General features: G+C 40.3%; 1 protein-coding gene across 6 annotated transcripts in view; it reads right to left on the bottom strand.

Moving 5' to 3' along the window:
• Cdkal1 (CDKAL1 threonylcarbamoyladenosine tRNA methylthiotransferase) overlaps positions 1-22,172 on the bottom strand; it is a 633,756-nt gene that overhangs the window by 375,802 nt on the left and 235,782 nt on the right. For all 6 annotated transcript variants that reach the window (XR_013425476.1, XM_078020596.1, XM_078020592.1 and 3 more), the window contains one exon: positions 15,380-15,483. Coding sequence is in view for 5 of the 6 variants with exons in the window: in XM_078020596.1 (XP_077876722.1) it covers positions 15,380-15,483 (104 nt within the window). In the remaining variant the exon portion in view is untranslated. The remainder of the gene's footprint in view (positions 1-15,379; positions 15,484-22,172) is intronic.

The following is a 22,172-nucleotide window of genomic DNA, read 5'->3' as shown; positions in this document are numbered from 1 at the left end:
AGAACATTTCACCCTCTACTTAATAGGTACTTGACAGACATTTGTTAAATAAACAAACAATAGTAAAAACAAGATTAACGTGTAAACTAACCTTGGCTAATGTGCTCAGTAAAAAATCTCAACCATTTTCTGTTATTTATACAAAGTAAGCTATCTGAAAAGTCATCAATTTAAGTCAAGAAACATACAAATAAATGCAAACTACTAGTCATTCTGAACAAAAACAGATTTTTAAAATTTATAGGGAATGGGTATTTTCCAAGTGACTACAACATTTGTAAATTTACAAAAAGCAAGTACTACTTGAAAGTTAGTTTCAAAAATATTGTTTGAGAGACATTTGAATATCAGACTAATACTGTTAGAGAAGTTATTCAAAAATTTTTATTCAAATTATTCTCTACTTAACACAGTGCCAAGTTTCTCCTACTCTAACCCCTTTTTCTTAAACTCATTACATAGTGAATTACATTTTAAAGTCAGTGCAATGGTAACCAAAGGTCAGACAATTGCATATAAGTTATTTCAAGTTGGAAAAATAAAGCACAGCTGTTACAGTGAACAAATGGATATAAAACAGAATAAATCACTTAAACACTATTTGCAGCAACCCCGTTTTTCAAAAGAAACATTTTCTTTTTAATTTCAGGCTTTTTCAACACTTCCTGTGTAAGAGTCACTTTGTTTCAAATATTGCCTTGCTTGCCGTTATTTGCTTACATAATACGGATGGGTATACATTACTATCCACAAAATAAACAGTCTTAATTGTGCCCAATCCAGACTGTCCTCCTGAAATTACCTCACATCTGTGAACAATCCGTCTTTCCCTCATTACCAATCAAGGGTACTAGCTGGCTATGGCTTCCACATCCAGGAGCCACACCAGACATTTACACGGTTCGTTCTGAGAACACTCATAAGCCTGGTAGGGAAGGGGAAAGATACAGTTTGCCCACTCTGCAGTTCTGTGAATCCTAAGGGCACACAGGCATTCATCCAAAACACATTTATGGAACATTCACTGTGACATCAAGATAACTGAAACCGGGCTGGGATTGTAGCTCAATGGCAAAGCACTTGGCTAGCATATGTAAGGCACTGGGTTTGAGCCTCAGCACCACATAAAAAATAAAGGCATGCTATCCATCTAAAACTACCAAAAAAAAAAAAAAAAAAGATAACTAAAACCAAAAGTCCTTAGTGCAAAGTATAGGATATAAATATTAAATAAATCACCTGGGTGTGGTGGCACACACCTGTAACCCCAGTGGCTTAAGAGACTAAGGTAGGAGGATCATTAGTTAAAAGCTAGCCTCAGCAACTTAGCAAGGCCCTAAGCAACTTAGTGAGACTGTCTCCAAATAAAATACATAGTGTATGTGTGGGGGGGGGGCGGGTGGCTGGGGATGTGGATGTGGCTTAGGGGTTGAGCACCCCTGGGTTTAATCCCTAGTACCAACAAAGCAAAACTAAACAAAATAAATCACTTTAAATCTTTTCAACACTATCACAGATGACTAGAGAAAAAATTCTGTGTGGCTGGAGAACTGACTACGTGGTGAGAAATGATGTGAGATGACCAAATATGAAGGGACATCGTGTCATCCTTCAGTGTGCTCCAAGGACACCCGTAATGGCACAGTTGGAACCTTAAAAATGAAGACTCTGGGGCCAGACCCAAGATCCAGCAAGGTAAGATTTGCCTGTGAGCAAAATCCCCAGGTGGTCTGAACAGACTTTAAAATTCGAGAAGCGTGCTCACGCGTGGCCCACTGATGCTTTTTCAAAGGGAGCTCATAAGCACGTGTGTATGTGCACAAACATGAAAAATTGGGTCACAGAGAAATAAGTAGTTTCTTAGGTACTGATTTTCTCCTGTTCTCCCCGTTTCTTGCACTCTTATACTGTCAACAACAAGAACCTATTAAGCATTTTCTAAGAGTCACAGACTTAGCACTAAACATTTAGTGTCTATACTAAATATCTAGTAAATACGCCTTATCCTTTTTCAGATTGGAAAACTGAGGCTGAGAGAATAACTTTGTGCGAGTCGCAGAGCTAACAAACTATGGAAATGGAACCGAGCCTCTCCTTTTCTTAATCAAAATGAAAAGGCCCCATAAGCTTACCTGAAAGACCACTCTCATCCTGAGTGGTCCAAGTACAGGCTTCAGGCTATTCTGCTACCTGGCCATTGGCTCTGTGACGTTAGCTTTCTCTATACTTCACAGTTACTGCTGATAGGTCAGTAATTCTTAAAACATTGATCTGAATATTACCACATATTTAGTTTAATGGAAAACAAGTCCACATTTACCTAATTTTAAAAGCCAAGGGAAATCTAAGGCATAAGGATATCTTCCCGACACTACACTTTTAAAAAATACCTAACACAATGTATCCATTGCTACAAGATTCACCATACCAAAAGTCAGTGGCATAAAATAACTTGTTGGCATTCTACAATCTGAGCTAAGCCTGGTTGGGCAGGACTTTTAATCAAAGTGGCGGCCAGAACATTCACCAGGGCTTCTTTATTCACATGTCCAGAGTCTCGGTTAGGCAACTACAATGTCTCTGGGCTGGCTAAGGCATAACTGCTGGTAGGGACAGCTGGACCTCCTGATACGGTAGCTCAAAGTTCCAAACAACACTCCACAAGAACAGACCCCAGACCACAAGTGGTTAAAATGCTTTGATTCTGTGCTCCCAGAAAATCCTGTGTTAATACAGGCATGTTCAGAGGCGAAACGACTAGATTATGAAGGCTGTAAACTCATGGGTGCATTAATCCAGGTGGTGGATTAATAATCAGAGTAGCCTGCTGGGTGTCCCATCTTCTTGTCTCTCTGCTTCCTGGCTGCCTTGAGCTAAGCAGCTTTCCTCTGCCACACCCTTCCCCCACACCCTTCCCCCACAAAGGTCTGCCTGGCCTCTGGCCCAGAGGAGAGAGAGAGCTGACCAAGGACTGAACCTCTCAAATGCAATCCAAAATCGTCTTTTCCTCCTTTAGTCCTTTCTGTCAGGTATTTTGATCAGAGTGATGAAAAGTCAACTAACACACTTATCAAACCTCTGCTTTCATTCTTTCTAATGCAGGACAAGACGTGGTCCAGCAATCCACACAGATGGGCATATGTGCACAAAGATAAGGCTAAGAGTCTTCTAGGTAGTCAATGGCGGCTTCCAAATAAGAGTCTTCCTGGAATTTTCAGTTCCAAGTGCCCATTTGGCACAGAAGGAAAAAAATTCGTATCAAGATTACATTATTTAAAAATATATTAATGAATTATGTAATAATTATGTGATACATAAAATGAATTAAGTTTTAATAGTTCAAATACTTCCCATTATACACATGGTGTTTAAACCCCGAGTCCAGCACACTGCAAATGGCAAAAAATATGGCCCATTCTAATCAATTAGCTTTTGGCCACTTATCATCCATGTGCTTGGTTTATTTATTCTCTACTTCTTATTTCACAGTCTGGCTTCAAGCTCTGACTTTCATCTCTTTTAATGGAGGCTTTCTGGGCTATCTTTCTTCATTTGGCCCTCCTTCATAGGATGCCACCATGTTTCTGGGCTCCAGCAAGTCTACATGTCAGGTACACATGTGTGTACCCAGATCCTACATCAGACCTGACTCCTGAGATGTCGAGAGTCCACCTGTCCTCATCACTGAAGCCTGTCACTCCACCCCCACTGGGGAGAGTCTTTGGGAAAAGCAAATGTGTTTCTCACCTGTTTCACCAGAGCGCGTGACCAGGCGAGCCTGGGAGACAGAGGACATCCGGAGCACAGGGCCTTGACGTCGTCCTCTCCCCAGGCTTTGCACTGGCTCTTTCAGGCCTCGCGGCCCCTTTCCTTAAATGTTGTCTCCTCCCCTGCTCTTTTCCTCCCATAGCCTGGGGGTGACTAAGATGCTTCTGGCATTGACAGTGAGGAGCTGATGGAGAATCCAGGTACCCAAGGAACAAGCTGGTGTGGGCACTCAGCTCGGGAGACACCTGTCCCTAGCGTTCATGTTCCCTGTCTGAAATGAAAAGGTTGACAGAACTGCAAGTATTTAGCTCTCTTCATATAACTGTAGTTAAGACCGCAGAGCTAGGCAGGAAACAGGGGACAGGAAAGGGATAGTCAGGTCACATACAGATTTCTCCTGCAGGAGATGTTTAATACAGCTCATTATTTGTTGGAAGAAAATTCCCAGAACATCAGGCTATTCTATAATCAAGGAGAATCTACCAATTCCACATCATGTACAAATAGATTTTAATGTATCAAATATTTCAAGTAGTCAATTCTGTTTCTCTATTTTAACCAAGTAATAGAAAGTAACTCTTACTTAAAATACAAATGCTTTTACTTTCTGTTCTCAAAAACTGATCTAATATGTAATTCCTTAAAAACAAGGTTTGTTGTGATTATGTAGTCTAACAAAAGTGATACGCATTCATGGAAATTTAGGAAATACTGACAGAAGGAAAAAAAAACTTGAATGTGCTCTTTGTCCAACAAAAGTAACATTTGGGCTTAATTTATCCTCGTTAGTGTTCTCAATTCTTTCTGTTTATTTCTCTTTAAAAATGGTTGTGATGCTATAGTTTATAATTTTACAACATGACCATTAACCAAGACCACCATTATTCCAGATTACTATGAACTGTGTAAATATTACTCACAAGTATAATATTCCACCATGCAATATACCAAACTTAAGTGCTTTCCAAAATAACAGGATTGGAAATTTCCACTAAAATATAGAAATTTAGAATTTCTTAAATTCATTCTTCTCAAAGAGAAATACAAAAAAAGGTATAATTCATCAAGGAAAAAAAAAGATATGTTCTAAAATTATACAAATTTCCATATTATTCCTATATATACAAATGAGTTAATTACTTGGATTATGTTGATACACAGTGAAAAATTATTTCCCTAATATAGGCATGTATCTTTTATAAAAAATGTATTTTAGGGAGTTAAAGTTCTCCTTTTTCTAATTATAACAGTGCGATATTCTGTTTTGAAAACCTAACTCAAACTGTACCAAAATCATGATACTTTAAAATGAGATGGGGGTAAAAAAAAAAAAAAAAAAAAAAAAAAAAAAAAAATCAATACAGACTTTAAAAAAAAAAAAAAAAAAAACAAGCTAGTCCTCAGGAGGGATCTGGGCTAGTAATTCCTAAACTGTTGGGAGTTTTAAACTAAACACTCCCACAGTTGAGCTGTCTCATCTGTCCAAGCTGCTATGACGAAACATCCCAAGACTAAGTAATATTGCAAATAGCATAAATGTATTATTGCTCACAATTGAACATTTTGAGCAAATGAGTGGGTATATTTAATCAAGACAGTTCTCTCCACAAAAATTTCTAGAAGTGGTTTGTGTATCCAGTGCCTCCCAGTCATGTAGGAGGACTCAACAAAAATGCTCATTCCTGGACCTACAGCAAGACTACTGCATGAAGCACCTGGCCAGACACATGCATTTCAGGTACTCTCTCCAAAGATCCACAGGTTATTCTTACAGATAGCAAAGTGTAAAACTCACTTCTACATGGAGAATTGCTATCACACCAATATTCACCATCCTTAACTAAATAATGCAATATACTGTTTCCATTGTTTATGGTTATCTCGGCTCCCTAAAACACTGAAGTAGTGGAAAACGTTGGGACATCATAAGTCCACAGGATAGAAATGCTACTGCTTCAGGCACATACTATTAGGTAAGTAGACACACAAACATGAAAATGAGAATAAATCATCACAGACAACCAAGATACTCCAATAACAGTAGAAGAAATGTCAGAAGGAGTTTAGAATGTACATAGTTAAACTGATCTGTGAAGTAAAGGATAGTATAAGGAGTGAAATCAGAGAAAATGCAGGAAGTGAAACATCACTTCAGTAAGAGATTCTGGGGAAAAAAAGAAATCCTCAAAATGAAGGAATCAATAATGCAAATTAAAATTCAATTGAAAGCATCACCAATAGACAGATATCATATTCTGAAGCTGTCTTCCAAGTTAACAAAATATAGCAAAATATATAGTCTTGAAAACAAAGTTGACTGTGGAGAAATGATGTTAAGAAACCATGAACAGGGGCTGGGGATGTGGCTCAAGCAGTAGCGCACTCGCCTGGCATGTGTGTAGCCCGGGTTCAATCCTCAGCACCACATACAAAGATGTTGTGTCAGCCGAAAACTGAAAAATATTAAAAAATTCTGTCTCTCTCCCACCTCTCTTTAAAAAAAAAAAGAAAAAAGAAACCATGAACAGAACTTCCAATAAATATGGGATAACATGAAAAAACCAAATTTAAGATTTTGGGGGGATAAATGAAGGCTTTCAGATACAAGCCAAAGGAAAGCACAACCTTTTCAATGAATTAATATCTGAAAATTTCACAAACCTAAAAAATGAAGTGGAAAATCAAACCTAACATTGCATCTCAAAGCCCTAGAAAAAGAACAAATCAACACCAAAAGCAGTAGAAGACAGAAAATGATTAAAATCAGAGATGAAAAGAATGAAATTGAAATAGAAATAATCCAAAAAATTGACAACACACAAAGATGGTTCTTTGGGAAAATAAAATTGGTAAACCCTTGGACAAGCTAACAAAGAGAGAAAACTCAAACTGCTAAAATTTATAATGAAAAAGGAAATACCACAAGAGACACTACTGAAATAGATGATAAACAGAACCTATTTTAAAACTTTGTACTGTAATAAAATAGAAAATCTTGAATACTTGGAATGGATATAGCATTTGACCCAGTTATCCCACTCCCCTCAGTTTACACGCAAAAGACTTAAAATCAGCATATTGACTCAGACACAATGTTTGTAACAGCTCAACTCACAATAGCTAAACTATGGAATCAACCTAGGTGTCCTTCAACAGATGAATGGAGAAAGAAAATGTGATATATATACACAATGAACTATTGCTCAGGCATAAAGAATGAAATTATGGCATTTTTCACTAAATGGATGGAACTGGAGAATATCATACTAAGTGAAATAAGCCAGGCCCAGAAAACCAAAGGCCAAATGTTTTTTCAGATCTGCAGATGCTAACTCAGCTAACTCGGTTCTGATCTGTGGATGCTAAGGAGTAACAAAAGTATTTTGGATTAGACAAAGGGGAAAGCAGGGGGAATTGGAATAGGGAAGACAATATGAATGGGACATTACTATCCAGGTGAACTCATGACTACACCACCAACGTAATTCTACACCATGCACAACCAGAAGAATGAAAAGTCATCCCACATATGTCAAAATACTTTCTACTATCATGTATAATAGGAACTAAAAAATACTTTTAAAAATGAACAGTTAAACAAAGACTGTGTGGCCCACAAAGCCAAATGTGTTATCTGGCCTTTTAAGAAGATGTCTACCACCCTTGGATCTGTGAGATACGAAACACCCTCGAACACCGAGTTAGCAGGCAGATTCCAGCTGGAACCCAAGGGTCAGAGGGGAGACCTCACTCAATGAGGCCTCCCCGCTCCTCCAGTGGAGGCAGCTGTGCCTCGACTTCAACATCGTGTGGAGAAAGCATTCCCTTTATTGCTAATAAGATCTGAACGCCAGTGACAGCAGCTCAGAAATCTGAAGAGGTAAATGCCAAGTAATGACACGGTTTTCTTGTGGACAGCCTACACAAACATTCCCTGAAATCAAAGTGATTACTCATCTCCACTCATTTGAACTAGCTGATAAACAGCCATTTAAGCACTGTACCCCCATCCAGTTACAAGTAACATGTACATTACATTTTCTTACCTCTCCCGTAATATTTGTTAATTTTTAAATTTATCTGAGGTACCAGGGTTGAATTCAGGGTTGTTTAACCACTGAGCCACATCCTCAACCCTTTTTTGTTGCCTTCATTTTTATTTTTTATAGTTATAAATGGACAGAATGCCTTTGTTTATTTTTATGTGGTGCTGGGCAAGCACTCTGCCACTGAGCTACAGCCCCAGCCCCCTTTTTGTTTTTTGAGACAGGGTCTCACAGCAACTTAGTCACTGACCTTGAACTTGTGATTCTCCTACATCAGCTTCCTGAGCCCCTGGGATTAAAGGTGTGCTTCACCATGCCCGGCTAAAAATGACTACTCGAAGTCATGTTTTTGTATGGAATAGCTTTTAAAGGTTAGGTTTTTATATAAATCTTGGATTTTGTAAGAAACAATGGAACAAAAAGCCATATACAACACATCCAGAGTTTCCACATGTTACCAGTTAAAAGCATTTCTAATGTATTATTCAATGTCGCTCAGAAAAGGATGTATGAAACACTCCTCCTAGTATTCGGAGCATAGGAACAGGAAGCTTCTCGTGGTAATCCCTATTTCCTTTCACATGCTCACATCAAATTATGTAAACCATGCTATTTCTCCATTCTTCTGCAGAACCTGAATTCACCAACTGGTAAAATTATCTTCCCTTTTCAAAACACAGTACTGCATTTTACACAACTTTTATTTTCATGGTCTATTACATGTAATCATTTAACACAAGCTGCCCCAAATCCGATTTGGAAGTTGACAATGTATAACAGACATGTAAATTAACATCATTAATCCTACAGAAGAAATGGATTTCTCAATTTTATTTGAACACAGCCCAAATGAAAAGAAAAAGGAATTAAAAAGACATTTAATTTAACTGCCATATACACTAATAGAACGCAATTATTGGCCTCTCTTTGGTCTTGGATCAAAATCCTCATGTACTAATGACTAAAGGTGATGAGTCAAATGGGGCGTGGCGCGAACCATACAATTCAACAATCTGCAGCTTCACCATGGAAAACCAGATACTGCTCATGTCCTTCCTTATCTAAAAGGATAAGCAATGTTTCGAGCTCCATTTTGTAATTCATCTTGTATTCCACGGACAGCATTCTTCTCAAGTCTTGAAAGAGAATTCTGTCTTAATTACAACATTAATAGTGAAATCTCTGGGCATCCGGATACTTTCTTCCTATTCTGAACATTTCATCTTAATTTACATGACCATCCCATAATTGGTTTATGCCAGCTATCTTGCAGAGGATTTTCAGATTACCAGAGAGCAAAAAGCAGCAGCACACAAATGAGCTCTAGAGTTGCAGAGGATAGCTATAAAAACAGCTCATTCATCATTTCTCCATTTTGATTCCAGAGACAGCAGTGAAAGGTGGCGTTTCCACCCCACTCGCAGAGCACACTTGAGAAGCTTGATCCGCCACCTCCACAACAAACTGACCGATTAGCTGCTGGAGAAAAATCAATACAAATATCCTAGAAAACACCAGCTTGCAAATTCATTCTGGCCCTAACAAAGTCCTGGTCACCATTTGACATGTTTTTCTAGCTATCTGAAATGCAGCCATGTCACACCCTTGCAGCCTTAGGCCCCAGAACACAGTTAAGGCCAGGCATGTTTTAAAACCCTCATCAGAAGAGGGGAGGCAGGAGGAGGTTGGTCAGGAGGGCAGAGGATCACTCCCAGTGAGACCAAGATGACATCCAGAGAGTGACCTGGATTTTGCATTTTGCACTCAGATGCAGGTCCGGCCACAAAAATGAAAAGCACACTAAGAGGAAAAAAGTAGTTGTTGAAATCCCAAGGGGGAGTTATATCAGATACATTCTACCATCTTTCTATCCTAAAATATGAATGAATCCCAGTGAAACTCCGCATCATGAAAAACCACAGGAATGGAATCCTAATTAGAGTAAGTTATACTCTGTGTACGTGTAATGTGTCAAACTTAAAAAATACACACACTCATATATGTATATATATGAGAGAAACTAAGGTTTCTTTTTAGAAATTTGTTTCACTTTGATGCTATACATTCAACTTTATTGAACTCTTTCTCATTTTCGGCAGCTGGATGCATGATTGGCGTGATCTTAGTTCTCTTGGAAGCCCTTTCACATTCAGGGCAATTTTGTGATTGTTTCCCTCTCTACTGAATGCTCACGTGCCTTGGTGAGCATTATACTACAAAGTAAATTTTAATAAGAACTTTTTATAAATATGCTTCTCTATAGGAAATTGTGATTTTATTGCACATTCTATGATGTCAGAAAACCCGAATTCCAATCCATATTCCACACACTTTTATAGCTTTAAAAAAGACCAATGTGTGTGGCCGACATAGTAGCTATTTGAAAAGTTCAGAAAAGAAAATGCCACCATAAGGATAGGAACTCGAACTACTACTGACAGTGTGGGGCCTGAAACAGTCCTAAAATTTGCTGACGATAGACTTTTCATTTCTGAGCAACTTTCACAGAGTCATGCTGTGAACTCACTATAGGCAGGCAAGCTAGTCATGGTAGAATACAGAATGCAAGGGGTTTTTACCATTAACACCTGAATTATTAAAGAACTAAATACAGAAACAGAAACAAGAAAATGGTTTATTTCTCATATTTACCTTTATAATTATGCTGAACAATTTTAAAGCTCAAACAGGAATTTTTAATGAGATTATTAAAATCCCAATGTCTATGCAGGAAAAAAAAAAAAAGATGATTCTCCCAGACTGGGGATGTAGCTCCATGGAAGGGCACAAGCAATGTCTGGATAGGAAGGATGGAAGGAAGGAAGGACGGAAGGAAGGAAGGACGGAAGGACGGACGGACGGAAGGAAGGACGGATGGAAGGAAGGACGGACAAAAGGAAGGACGGAAGGACGGAAGGACGGAAGGACGGAAGGAAGGAAGGAAAGGGGAAGGGAAAGGGGGGAAGGAAGAAAGGAAAAGGGGGGAAGGGAGAAAGGGAAAGGGGAGAAGGGGGGAAGGGGAAAGGAAGGGGGAGATGGAGGGGGAGGGGGAAAGGAAAGGGAGGGCGAAAGGGAGGGGGAATGGAAACGGAGGGCGAAAGGGAGGAAGAAAGGAAAGGGAGAGCGAAAGGAAAGGAAAGGAAGGGGGAAAGGAAAGGAAAGGAAGGGGGAAAGGAAAGGAAAGGAAGGGGGAAGGAAAGAAAAGGAAGGGGGAAGGAAAGAAAAGGGAGGGGGAAAGGAAAGGAAAGGGAAAGGAAGGGGGAAGGAAAGGGAAAGGAAAAGAAAGGAAAGGAAGGGGGAAAGGAAAGGAAGGGGGAAAGGAAAGGAAGGGGGAAAGGAAAGGAAAGGAAAGGAAGGGGGAAAGGAAAAGAAAGGGAGGGCGAAAGGAAAGGAAAGGAAAGGGGAAAAGAAAGGAAAGGGGAAAGGAAAGGAAAGGAAAGGAAAGGAAAGGAAAGGAAAGGAAAGGAAAGGAAAGGAAAGGAAAGGAAGGGCGAAAGGAAAGGAAAGAAAAGGAAAGGGGAAAGGAAAGGAAGGGCGAAAGAAAAGGAAAGGAAAGGGGAAAGGAAAGGCGAAAGAAAAGGAAAGGGGAAAGGAAAGGAAAGGGGAAAGGAAAGGAAAGGGGAAAGGAAGGGCGAAAAGAAAGGAAAGGGGAAAGGAAGGGCGAAAAGAAAGGAAAGGGGAAAGGGGAAAGGAAAGGAAAGGGGAAAGGAAGGGCGAAAGGAAAGGAAAGGGGAAAAGAAGGGCGAAAGGAAAGGAAAGGGGAAAAGAAGGGCGAAAGGAAAGGAAAGGAAAGGAAGGGCGAAAGGAAAGGAAGGGCGAAAGGAAGGGCGAAAGGAAGGGCGAAAGGAAGGGCGAAAGGAAGGGCGAAAGGAAGGGCGAAAGGAAGGGCGAAAGGAAGGGCGAAAGGAAGGGCGAAAGGAAGGGCGAAAGGAAGGGCGAAAGGAAGGGCGAAAGGAAGGGCGAAAGGAAGGGGGAAAGGAAGGGGGAAAGGAAGGGGGAAAGGAAGGGGGAAAGAAAAGGGGAAAGAAAAGGGGAAAGGAAGGGCGAAAGGAAAGAAAAGGAAAGGGAAAGGAAGGGCGAAAGGAAAGGAAAGGGAAAGGAAGGGCGAAAGGAAAGGAAAGGGAAAGGAAAGGGGAAAGGAAAGGGGAAAGGAAAGGGGAAAGGAAAGGGGAAAGGAAAGGGGAAAGGAAAGGGGAAAGGAAAGGAAAGGGGAAAGGAAGGGTGAAAGGAAAGGAAGGGGAAAGGAAAGGAAGGGGAAAGGAAAGGGGAAAGGAAGGGCGAAAGAAAAGGAAGGGGAAAGGAAAGGGGAAAGGAAGGGCTAAAGGAAAGGAAAAGGGAAAGGAAAGGGGAAAGGAAGGGCGAAAGGAAGGGCGAAAGAAAAGGGGAAACAAAAGGGGAAACAAAAGGGGAAAGAAAAGGGGAAAGGAAGGGCGAAAGGAAAGGAAAGGGAAAGGAAGGGCGAAAGGAAAGGAAAGGGAAAGGAAGGGCGAAAGGAAAGGAAAGGGAAAGGAAGGGCGAAAGGAAAGGAAAGGGGAAAGGAAGGGCGAAAGGAAAGGAAAGGGGAAAGGAAGGGCGAAAGGAAAGGAAGGGGAAAGGAAAGGGGAAAGGAAGGGCGAAAGAAAAGGAAGGGGAAAGGAAAGGGGAAAGGAAGGGCTAAAGGAAAGGAAAAGGGAAAGGAAAGGGGAAAGGAAGGGCTAAAGGAAAGGAAAAGGGAAAGGAAAGGGGAAAGGAAGGGCTAAAGGAAAGGAAAAGGGAAAGGAAGGGCTAAAGGAAAGGAAAAGGGAAAGGAAGGGCGAGGAAGGGCTAAAGGAAAGGAAAAGGGAAAGGAAGGGCGGAAGGGCTAAAGGAAAGGAAAGGGGAAGGGCGGGGCGGAAGGGCTAAAGGAAAGGAAAGGGGCGGGGCGGGGCGGAAGGGCTAAAGGAAAGGAAAGGGGCAGGGCGGGGCGGAAGGGCTAAAAGAAAGGAAGGCGGCGGGGCGGAAGGGCTAAAAGAAAGGAAGGCAGCGGGGCGGGGCGGCGCGGAGGGGCGGCGCGGAGGGGCGGGGCAGGAAAGGGCGGGGCAGGAAAGGGCGGGGCAGGAAAGGGCGGGGCAGGAAAGGGCGGGGCAGGAAAGGGCGGGGCAGGAAAGGAAAGGAAGGGCGAAGGAAAGGAAGGGCGAAGGAAAGGGGAAAGGAAAGGGGAAAGGAAAGGAAGGGTGAAAGGAAGGGGGAAAGGAAAGGGAGGGGGAAAGGAAGGGGGAAAGGAAGGGGGAAAGGAACAGAAAGGAACGGAACAGGACGAAAAGGAAAGGAAAGGAGGGGAAAGGGGAAAGGAAAGGAAAAGAGGAAAGGGAGGGAAGAGAGGGAAGAAGGAAGGAAGGGAGGGAAGAAGGAAGGAAGGAAGGAAAGGAGGAAAAAGAGGGAGGGAAGGGAGGGAGGGAGGGAGGATATTGCTAGCAAATCGGTATCTTTAAACTGTGAGCTAATAGACTGATGTTTCCTACAGTGGTAAGGGATAAGCCCATCCTTATCATGAACTTGCACTTCCCAAATTTAGAAAATGAAGGGTAACTGTCATACTACCTAGTTTATACACAGACGTTTCTATTCCACATATTTTAGAAGTAACGGAGAAAGCTGTCATTTCACGGTCATCACTCATGTCACTCTTAGGGTATTTCAACAGTCTCATGTGTAGTACAACACACCACTGCTAACTTTTGGCAAGTTCATGGAATCACTGGCCTTTACTAGCCCAACTCACTTGAACACGAAAACCTGAACTCGTAACTGACATCTCCTGAAGAAACACAGTAAACCTCTGTTGCCCAGAGGACAGTGCTAAAGAAACAGAGGGTTACATTGGATGGCTTTAGGAGAATTCTCCAACTGGGTCAAAGCAACTATGTTTCCTTTTTTCCCCCATCATATATATAAAACATAACTGTGCCCACAAAAAGTCACCATCATATCAAATGTTAGCTTCAGTTACAAGTAAGGATAGATACCAGGGAATGGAGAAAATAGTGTCTCTCCTAGACCACCATTATACAGGTTATATTTTTCTTTGTATGTATGTTCTAACAAAACTTTACTTGTGAACACTGAATTTGAATCATAATTTTCAGAACTCATGGTGTATTTTTTTCTGGAAGTTTTTCCTTTTTTCCCCTTTTTAGTGGTATGTTACAGTTCTACACAGTGGTGGGATTTGTTGTTCCATATTCTCACATATAAACAATATAACAATTTGGCCAATCAGGTTTATCAATTAAATTTTCAAGTATGATAAAGTAGGTTTCTAAAAATTATATGTGGCTGCACTTGAAAACACACAATGTTGAAAAAGTACTAATTTGTATGCCTTCTAATTTGCAGTAGTTAGTAGATAAATCACTTATGTTTAATATCCTCATAAACCGACAGATACATGGAATAGTAAGCAGTAGATAAGAACATTGGCAAGAACACCAGATGCATAAATTAGGTTTCTAGGTGAATTCTTGCCCCTTCTGAAAAACCCTTCAAGTCTTCATGCTGCAGAGAAGACACTCACCCGGCCTTCCTCGGACTGGCAATGAGACTCACCGCGTCTCCTGTTTCTATTCAAAATCAGCTCAGTACGAACACAAGGTAAGAATAAGGATATAAAATCAGAAAAAAAAAATGTAGGGAGGAGTCAATAAATCAATGAAGGGTCTATTTCTCTCTACTAAAAGAAACATTCCAAATTCGTGTTGATAAAAGCTTTGGCTAGACTAGACTTTATAGAAAAGGGGCTGGAATGCACACTTCTGAGATTCAGGGTACGAGGTACTGAAAGCAGCCTTCCAAGCCACTTGCTCAAAGGAAAAGCACATTGCCAATAACTATCAGCCCACAAGATTATGAGACAATAGATGAGCTGATGTAGGATGACAACACACACCACTGCTCCACACATACACATTACAAACAAGGACAGAAGAGGAAGTTCATGTCTAAGCAGTTATGTGTCAATACCACAGTTACTCATGTTAAAGATAAGTCTCCCTCCACGCTCAGAGACACCAGCCAATCACACTTGCCAGCAAGGGACAACTCAAGAGCACTCTGTCCCTCAGATCTGCCCGTCAGGACCGTTCTTCCCTGAACCAACAGTCCCCCAGAGAAGAACAGTGGCCTCCTCTGTCCCTGCATGGGCAACCTCTGTTTTCCTTCAGAGACTCCTGGACACCCTCCTGGCTCTGTTTCCTAAATTGTCAAGAAAATCACCAAAAAAAAAAAAAGCGGAGGGGGGCAATCCGAGTATTTCTCTCGGATCTCAGAGGCTGAAGGATTTAACTTTTTTTTCTTCTTTTCCATGGAGACTAGAGATGGGGTGTAAAGACTCTGAAATGGGACATTTACCTTAGAGTAAAATGAAAACAGTAAAGCAGAAAAATAAGATTTAACCTAAGTGGTTAAATCTGACAACATCTATTAGTTAAGCCACAGTATTTGTCAACTTCAGAAAGCTGAAGCAGCAGGCATCTAAAGTGAATAATACTTAAAATACTGACTGTTTCAATAAGAAGACTAATGTCACGCACAATTCTAGAAACACTTACCTTGAAAAGACTGTTTGGCTCTATCTACTAGTTCATCAATGGGATAACTGGCCAAATTTCCTCTGGCGTGTTTAGTTTTGCAGTAGGTACATGCATTGAGACACCTGTTCAAATGATAGCAATAGATAAGACTCAAAGTTTTAAAAACAATGTGTACATAACATGAAGAGAGACAAACTAGTCTTACTTTAATAACATTCACTTACTTTATAAGACAGACAAACAATGAATATCTGAATGTCTCGAATTTATTTTATTCCCACCAGGTGAAGCAAGTTGCAATTTATCTTAGTTTAATGGTTGTTACAGACCCTAATATTATCTTAAAATACAAATATCCGTGAGAAACAAAGTTCATAAAACATTACAATTATAAGTCAAAAGAAATTCAACACACTTTTTTGTAAGCCCCTGATATTTCTTCAGATCAAATAAGTAGAATATTTTAGTATTTCTTATACATACTTTATTACACATTGTTATTAGGTGTCCACAAAATATATAATATATATTACACATGTATTAATATATGCATTGATATATTATAAACATATTAGGTATCCAATAAAGCAAGAAATTCAAGAATGTTTAGATGTAAAAAGACTGGGTTATGAGAGTCTTAGCCTAATCAGTGCACTAATCCTCTGATAGGGATTAACTGGGTGGTAAGAACTGGCAGGTAGGGTGTGGTTGGAGGAGACAGGTCACCTGGAGTGTGCCTCCGAGGTTTATAACTTGTCCCTGGTGCAGGCAGCTCTCTGCTTCCCGATTGTCATGTCCTGACCTATTTGCCTCCTCCATACCCTACCACCATGGTGTGCTGGCTTGTCCTGGGTCCAGAGGAATGGAGTGGACCATCTATGGATTGGACCTCTGAAAACATGAGCCAAATAAAATTTCCGTCCTCTAAAGTTGTTCTTGTTGAGTCTTTTGTTGACAGTGGCAAAAACAGTGACAAAGATAGAAATGATAAAGCAAATTCATGTAGCCTTTAAGTAATGAGATATATACATAAGTATGTATATATAAAATACACATACATTTGTTATATAGATTATGCAATTTATGTGTATTTACATAATATTATATATATGAATAGGCAACATAGCATTCTTTAAAGAAAATACGCCATTAGAAATTTTTCACTCCTTGAAATAAAAACAAAGTATTAAAACACATTTAGTGATCATTCTCTGGAATTATATTAGTCAAAGTCAAGAAGTGGAGGGCTAGGGGCAGCCCCGTGGTACAGTGCTTGCCCAGCACACGAAAGTCCCTGGGTTTCGTCCCCAGCACCGCACCAACACACATTCACCCCCCACACACACACACACAATGAAATTGAATGACAATATTACTCTTAGAAATTTCAAAATAGGCATTTCCCAGGAGGTTTTAGACACGATTTAAAAAATTGTCTTTCTGTTGACAATGTTGATTCTACATTTATAACTATAAAACTTAAGTAAATTTCTTATTTCAAAATAAACAGTGACAACATAAAAAAATTGTTAAGCTTCATCAAAAAGATGAAGCTCAACAATACTGATCAGAACAAAAAGGAACATCTTTTTGATGATTCAGTTTTCATAATGAGCAAAAAGGTTTTTAAAAGACCATCATTATACATGCTTTGAGTTTACTATCAAGAAAAACTGGAGTTTTAATAATTGAACCTGAACAACATGTGGTTTTACGGATACATAACCATAAAATACATAGGAATCCCTGTCCTCAGAAACAGACAAGGCCTTATCTCTGGAAACCTTTGCATGGACCTTGTAAGGAAGTTAACACTTACACTTCAAAACATGTCTTCCTGTTGAACCTCCACCCCACCTTACACTTCCAGCACCCCCTCCCTCCTCAGCAGTTCACATTTAGTAAACAAATTGTGGCCATCTGGCAAGAGGCTCTAACCCTAACTGCCGCAGGTCTTCTCCATCTCATCTCTGGGTTTCCCTGGTCTGGAAGACACTGCCGCCTCTGTGGTCTCGTCTCTTTAGCCCCTGCCCCAGACACTGTTGGAGACACTGACATACATACACTACCTCCTGCAGCCCCTCCGGAGGCCACTGCTACCATCTCAGAGTCAAGAGGCCACTCAAGGCCACCCAACAGCTGAGATTCAAATCCAGGCCTGCCAGATATCAGATGCCACACAGTTTCTGTAACGAAGCCATGATGGACCCCAGAATAAGTGTATGTCCACTACCCTGGAGCTGGGGGTGTGGCTCAGCAGGAGACCATGTGCTCAGCAAGTGCCAGGCCCCAGGTTCAAACACCAGCACCAAAAAAATTCCAAAACCAACAAGAGCAACAACAAATCCCAGATATATACAAATGTAGAATTCAAAAGATAAGGCAGGCAATCGCCCAGCAGGAGGCAAGATGGCAGACTGCTCACCCTCTATGATATGAGGTACTGATCCTTCTAGGGGTGAAGCTATTTATTTAACACAGGTGTGTCCCTCTCCTTTCCTTTTGAGAATCTAAAGCCAGACCTCTCATCTCTTCACTGGTCTGAACTCCTCACTTCCACCCTAGCTGCTCTCATCCAATGTCTATTTCCCATCCTCTTGCTGGATCTGCAGCAAAACGTGTCTCCTCATCCGACTTGCCATGTTGTCTGCAGCAGCCCTGAGCTGGCACACAGAAGACCCTCCTCAGTGTCTGAGGTCAGCCGCTCAGTGCAGGGGCAACTCCTAGGCTGTGGCCTCTCCACCTCCCAACACCACCTCAGAACTCCTGATCCCTTTCTTCATGTGTCCCTTTAACAAAGAAGAACTCCATAAATTAAGTGGACAGTCTTCTAGGCAGCTGCTCACGTTTCTGACTTCTGTTTTTCTTAAAAAGTTCTGTCCCATGGGATGCCAGTGGCAAGAAGGGAATGATGGCAGAAGGAAAGCAGGAAGAAGGGGAACATGTTTAAACATTTATAACAAAAATTGATAAACGTAAAGCACTTAGAAGAGTCCCTGCCCCTAGTAGGGGTCTGTAGGTGTCAGCCACTCATGGTTCAATGTGACTGTTCTAAGCAATGCTGTAAGGAGAGGATCACACATGGCAATCACACATGATGTTCCCAACTTTGTGGAACAGATGTGCTGCTGAGAGCTTGGCTTAAAAGTCAACTGTGGAAACCAAGTCATATTTTCCTACTGTCTCATTTAATAAAGGTAGAAAGGTATTCTCATGGAAAAATCACTCATTAAAATGTACTAAAAAGTTTAAATAAAACAAGCTGATAGTTTAAAACATCACATTCAAAATAACTCAGGAAGTGTAAATATTACAATGAGAATTCAAAATATTCTTCACTAAACTATTTTTCAGGGGTTAAGTTTGTTGACATGATATTTTTGGAGTCTCTACTCTTTATCATATAAGAGGAATTCATTCTTATCCGTGGTAGTCAAAATCATGTTTTGAATTATTAATATACTTTTATAGTGTTTATTCCATCATATTAAAGTGAAGGTTTCTAAAGTGGACATTTCTTTTAGCATGTCATAACAGGAAAAGCTCAAGCATTAAATCTGCTAAGTCTTACTTTTAAGAAGGACAGAGCTTTGTTATAATGCACAGGAAAAACACACGGTGCCAAATCAGAGAAGAAAGAATGAGCTTTTTGATGCTTAAAAACAATTTTTTAAAAACTAGGATTTGTGTTGACCCATCGTTTCAACATGTCAAGCTTCCCTTAAAAATAAAGAACTTCATAAATGAAACTATCTACTAAGAGTTCCTATTATCAGCAAACAATTAAATAATTGTCTAAGTCAAAACACTGAGCCAGTTTCTTCAACTTTCAGAAAACAAAAGATCCTTCAAGGTTGACTGTTGAAAGCCAAAACCAAAACGAGAGGGCTGTTGAACTACAAGAAGATGCAGAGTCCTAGCAGACCCCCTGGGACCCCAGGATCACAAGCCTCCCAACCTTGCTGTGAGGCCACCAGCCAGGAAGTAAGGAGTCCTAGAAGCAGTATAACCCTGAGGTCTTAAAAACACATTTGTGGAAGAATATATTTAAATTACATATAACAATAAATTCACAAATTCTAATGTTCCAAGGGATTTTAAACATGTTATACATCAATTTAATACACAAGTACATAAAGCAAATAAAAACTAAGCTTTTACATATTTAGTTTTTCATTTTTTTAAAGTGCATCTTCAGATATCACAAGTCTGGAATAATTTTTTAAAAACCAGAATTACGCTCTTAAAAAAAAAAGTAACCCTTATTGCTTTTTTTTTTTTTTTTTTTTTAAATGAAGGAGGGTGGCTGATAATAACTCAGGCTTCTGTTTCTCCCCTACTGCAGGTCAAGGGTGTATCTGAATTTGTAAAAATTATTTGATTTCAAGCATTAATACTTAAAACTGGCATATTCTTTTCACTTTTAATCAACCAACAGAATATAAAATCTTTCTCAAAGCTTCAAATATTACAAAACAATAAGTCCTCAGTAAGCTAAATCTTGCAAAAACCATACTGTAATCTGGTCACATTCTCTATATTGAGGCGTCATCCAGCAAAGGAAAAACTGAAACCTAAGAAACAAAGAGTTCACACAACCCAGGCTGCGCCAGGCTACACCGTTAAATATAGCCCATTGTTGAGTCCTCAACTTGGTTTTAAGTTCTTCCAGGAAAAGTCCAAACTTTTTGACCTTTCAAACAAATGCAAGAGACACTCACATCAGCAGAACATGATTAGATCTTCAAGTGATAGTTCATTGAAACCTTTTCACCAAGATCAAAATCCTGAACAAAGGAGAAGGGGGCACTTGGTGAGCGAGCAGAATACAGCTCCAAGCCCTCAGCTCCTCAGGGACTGTTGCCAGGAACCCCTCCCCGTCAGGCTCAGGCTTCTCCCCACGCCACAGTCTTCATAACTGAATTTTATCTTCAATTGTGCCATTTCTGGAGTTTTTTTTTCCTGCACTAGAATATTTGTACTACACTCTGGTTTGTCCTTAGACCATATAAATCTTTCCTCTTCTACTAGAATATCTATGAGAAATAAAACTACATTTGCATTGGAATTTCTCTTTGTTTCTTCCTACTTGGTATATTTTTTGCTTTGAAAAGTGCCCTTGTATTTGAACTCCCCTGGTTTCTCTTTCACTTTGCCTAGAAGAATTATTCTGATCATCAGGACCCAGTAGTGCTTATAAAATTCAGCACCAACTTTAAAATCACTTTGGGAGGAAGGGAGGTTAATAGTAGTAAAAGACAGTTTCTGCATGTTTGCCAGACTGTCAATTACACATTTTATGTTAACTGTTTCATTGATCATTGCAATAATCTTGATAAAAATATTCTTATTCCTGTCTTCTGTATAGGAAACTGAGGCTCTAAAAGACTGAGAAACTTGCAGACAGTTACCCAGAGTCAAAGAGCCTCATCAATCTTCGCTGAAACTCCTTCAGCACCAATTGTACTCTGTGCTTGCCTAGTCACAATGACTCACGGTGTGTAATACATGAAGTGTGTGCTTATCTTAATATTATAAAATTACAGTTTACTTAAGGAACAGGTATATATATATATTTTTTTAACCAGTTTTAATATCTGCTATAGCATTTACCAAAATACCTTATATACTATTAAAACAACAATAAATACTTGAAGCTGTTGGTGAATTCATAATGAACCAGATCAACTTCGAACCAATACTTTGATGCATGCACAGCCAGGAAGCATTAAGGGAAAAGGTGAGCAGTGAGCCACAGCAAGACAGGACAGGGAGTCAGGAGTGTAGGAGACGCAGGGCAGTAATACGGATCTTGCCAGGCAAAAAGATCAACGCTCCGTCAAGAGGCCAGGACAAGAGGCTGGGAACAGGAAAGTGTGAAGACTAGACTATGAGACCAAAACCCTACCCAGAAATGCACCACAATCTGTCTAGCATGCCGAGTAAGAGAAATGGAAGGGCCTGGGGGTCCCCCAAAGAGCACCCATTTCAGTCTTGACCATTTCCGTCAGTTTCCAGAACTTGGGACACCAAGTAACACATTTAAAATGCACACACAGGACATCAAATAGGATATGAACTTTCTGTTTTGCCAAGTGGGGACATTCTTTTTCAGAAGTTAGATGACCTCACACTACACCACTCCTATTTTATAAGAAACAGCCTAGCATCGAGTTAGGAGGAAGGTCATGATGAAAGCCCCAACACACAGCTTCATGAGAAGCCCTATCCGCTGTCCCCGCATGTCTCACCTCACCGCAGTCCAGCGAAAACCACCAAGGTCCCCAGAACCGACTGCTGTGGTGACTCTGAACAATTACGTGTTTGTGTTACATTTCTGGGGAAATCTCTGCATCAAAGATATACAGGAAAAAATGAGCAAAACAGTGGCTACCTGTCACTGAAAGGCTAGTTTGAATCAGCTGATATTCTATTGGTAGAGACGTAAAGACCTTTTAACAGGTAGTAGTGACGACACCAGCAACTTTAAATTGTTCTGTTTGTAGTCAATCCTTGACTGGAGCTCCACTACCCCTAACACGAAGACCCATTTTCTGAATGTGTTTACAAAAACAGGAACATAAAAGATGGAACTGTCAACCAAAGAGTGCTCTCCTCCAAATTTTAACCTCTCCCACCTACACTGTTATTTTTAATTTTCTAAAACAATGGCAACAGTCAAAGAATTAAGGCTAAGATATTATCTGTCCCTTCCAAAGTCAGCAGTAGAGACAGCTGCAGTTGCCAAATATTATTTGCTGATAAAGTTGGTCCTTGGAGCTGGAGAGCCCACAGAAAGCTGCAGATCTCA

Source organism: Ictidomys tridecemlineatus, chromosome 8 (genome assembly GCF_052094955.1).
Source record: "Ictidomys tridecemlineatus isolate mIctTri1 chromosome 8, mIctTri1.hap1, whole genome shotgun sequence".
Taxonomy (NCBI): Eukaryota; Metazoa; Chordata; class Mammalia; order Rodentia; family Sciuridae; genus Ictidomys; species Ictidomys tridecemlineatus.
The sequence above is the reverse complement of the archived record's forward strand: the minus strand, read 5'-3'. Positions and strand labels throughout refer to the sequence as shown.